At 52.2% G+C, this 2,598-nt stretch overlaps 1 protein-coding gene across 1 annotated transcript; it reads right to left on the bottom strand.

Annotated features, from left to right (window-relative positions):
• Positions 1 to 1,779: 1,779 nt before the first annotated feature.
• On the bottom strand, positions 1,780 to 2,324 carry LOC109406203 (uncharacterized). The gene has a single exon (XM_019679257.3). The coding sequence runs from the start codon at positions 2,275 to 2,277 to the stop codon at positions 1,813 to 1,815; it is 465 nt and encodes a 154-aa protein (XP_019534802.1). The 5' UTR covers positions 2,278 to 2,324; the 3' UTR covers positions 1,780 to 1,812.
• Between the last annotated feature and the right edge of the window lie 274 nt (positions 2,325 to 2,598).

Raw genomic sequence — 2,598 nt, 5'->3', positions numbered from 1 at the left:
GCTCTCCTTCAAGGAGACCTGGCAGAGGAAATCTACATGGAGCAGCCTCCGTTATTCGTCGACCGTCGAAATCCATCCCTGGTGGACTGAAGCAGTCCCGTCGAGTTTGGAACAAAAAACTGAATGAGATGTTGAAGGAGTTAGGGTTGACTCAACCGGAAGACGATCCCTGCGTGTACTATCGTATCGAAGGCGGCAGCATGGTATTCGTGGCAGTCTACGTGCATAGCGTGATGATTTTCACGAACGAAAATAGATGAACAGTACAAACAAAAGCGTTCCTGATTGGCCATTTCCGCATAAAGGATCTTGACACAGCGAAGAGCAGACTCGGAATTCGAATCACCCGGTCGGAGGACGGAACCATAGCGCTGGACCAAGAGACAACTCAGTAGACGGAGCAAATGACCAGCATTCTGTACCAGGAAACGCTGATGTACTTCGCTCAATGTACTCGTCCGGACATCCTGTATACGGTCAATCAGTTGAGCCAGTACAACTGAAATCCCGAAACGTAACACTGGAATGCCGTGAAAACACCTTAGGAGTCCTAGCTTAAGGAGGAGTGTTAATGCATTAGCGTAGTAAGCCATGACTTCAACGCCTGGGCGATTGAGTTGGGTAGCCTTTCGATTAACGCTAGAGGCTGAGCTCTATTCGAAGGCGACAAAACAGATGCAGATTCCATCATTGATGTGTCCTTCTTGAGCCCGGCTCTTAACCCTAGCTCTGACTGGAGGGTCGACGATACGGGTATACGCAGAATGACCATCTGGCGATTCGATACAGAGTAGAACATGGCCACAGCCGAAGTCATCGGGGATGGCTTACCTCACGCCTCATTCTGTTGAGGCTGATGGTCTACCGAGAAACCCGATGACCAGTTCGGCTTCCGGAAGGGTCGATCGACGGTGGACGCTTAAGGCTGTAAACAAAACGGCCAAAATAGCGATCCAAAAGAAACGAACAGGTCCGCTATTGTGCGGTCGTCACGCTGGACGCGAAGAATGCGTTCAACAGTGTCAGCTGGGACGCCATCGAGTGTGCCATACACGACCTAGCAGTCCCTGATAGCCTATGTCGGAAACTGAAGAGCTACTTTCCCAATAGGGTGCTAATCTACGACACCGAGAAAGAGGAGAGGAGGTCCAACATCACCGCGGGGGTACCTCAGGGATCCCGGTACTATGGAACGTGGCGTATGACGACGTATTAAGACTCATACTTCCACCGGGAGTAAAGGTGGTCGGATTTGCCGACACAGTGGAGGTCTGATTGAGATCGCGACATCTGGCGCGCAAATGAGCATTGCCATGTACCGAGTTTCCAATCGCAAGTCCTGTTTCTTCGCTGGGATCAATGCTGTTACAGCTGGCTCGTAGGGCCGGACACCTAACCCCTACTTTCCGGAGAACCATGGTGCATAGTAGAACTTAAAGTTCTTCCCTGACAATAGGACGTCGAGCAGCCGCCCCTAACATGGAGAACAGACGCTCCTCCTGGTTATCAGACGATCAGGTGTACAGAATCCAATCACCTCCTCTTCCCGGCAACTATGACCAAGGTTCTCACCGGGGTTGGTTATCCGATCTTCCCTAAGGTTGCTCGCAGTTATTAGCCAGTACCTCGGTGAGGTAGGAATAGGAGTTGCTGTGCAGACGCTAGCGATACTCAGGGTATCAGTAGGTCGGCTCCAGAGGCACGTTCTCCTCCATTTGGGAAATTTGTGCCATAGTGATGCTCAAACCAGCTACCCAGACAAATCAAACACAGCTCATCTACATATGTCTAACAATATCACAAGTCTTTATTTCAAGGATCCACAATGGCGGCATCGAACGCAACGCAAGTAACGTCCGAACCATCGTCGGCGCGCAGACCAACCTCAACCTGCACGGTAACTCCGCTCAGCTGCAGCACCTGTCCCTCGAAGTCCAGGTCGTAGTCGAACGTCTGACCGGCCGACACCGGGCAGGTTCCCGCCGGGGTTCCATGGGCGCAAGCATCCTCCAGTCCGTCCGGCATCGGGAACGGAATCTGCAGACCGGCCAGACGGATGATGATGTACGCCTCGAGTCCGTTGGTGGCGACCGGGCTGGTGATTCCGACGGCATGGGCCAACAACGGTTGACCGTTGACGATCGGGCACGGCGTTCCGGTGCACCCGTTGATGTCCACCGACGCGGGCAGGCCGGCACCGTTGGGGCACTGGCGAACCGGGGTCAGACCCAGGACGGCCGGGGCCAGAACAGCAGCGATCAGCAGCAGTTTCATCATCGTGTTAGCGTTGGTTGCTCAGAGTTGACTGCAGGACCTTGGGTGGGGCGCAGTTTTATAGCGCAGTGCAACGGAGACTGCAGTTTGGTGATTAGATAATCGAAAGCAGTGGTTCCTAACCTATTATGCGTACTGAATTCGGGTTAACTCTTGTCAGTGTTCTTGGAAATCTCCAAGATCACGACTAAACCTTCAAAATTGAAGTTCAGCAGAACCGCAAAAAGTTCAACGGAAAGCAGAACCATAAAAATTTCATCCGAAGCGACAAGACGTTTAAGGAGTTATTAAGCCAAAAGGTTCACCAGAGGTTCAACAATAAAC

This window comes from Aedes albopictus, chromosome 1 (genome assembly GCF_035046485.1).
Source record: "Aedes albopictus strain Foshan chromosome 1, AalbF5, whole genome shotgun sequence".
NCBI classification, from domain to species: Eukaryota; Metazoa; Arthropoda; class Insecta; order Diptera; family Culicidae; genus Aedes; species Aedes albopictus.
This window is presented reverse-complemented; position numbering and strand designations above follow the sequence as displayed.

Coding starts and splice junctions, on each gene's coding strand:
- LOC109406203 (XM_019679257.3), bottom strand. CDS start 2,277: ATGATGAAACTGCTGCTGATCGCTGCTGTTCTGGCCCCGGCCGTCCTG.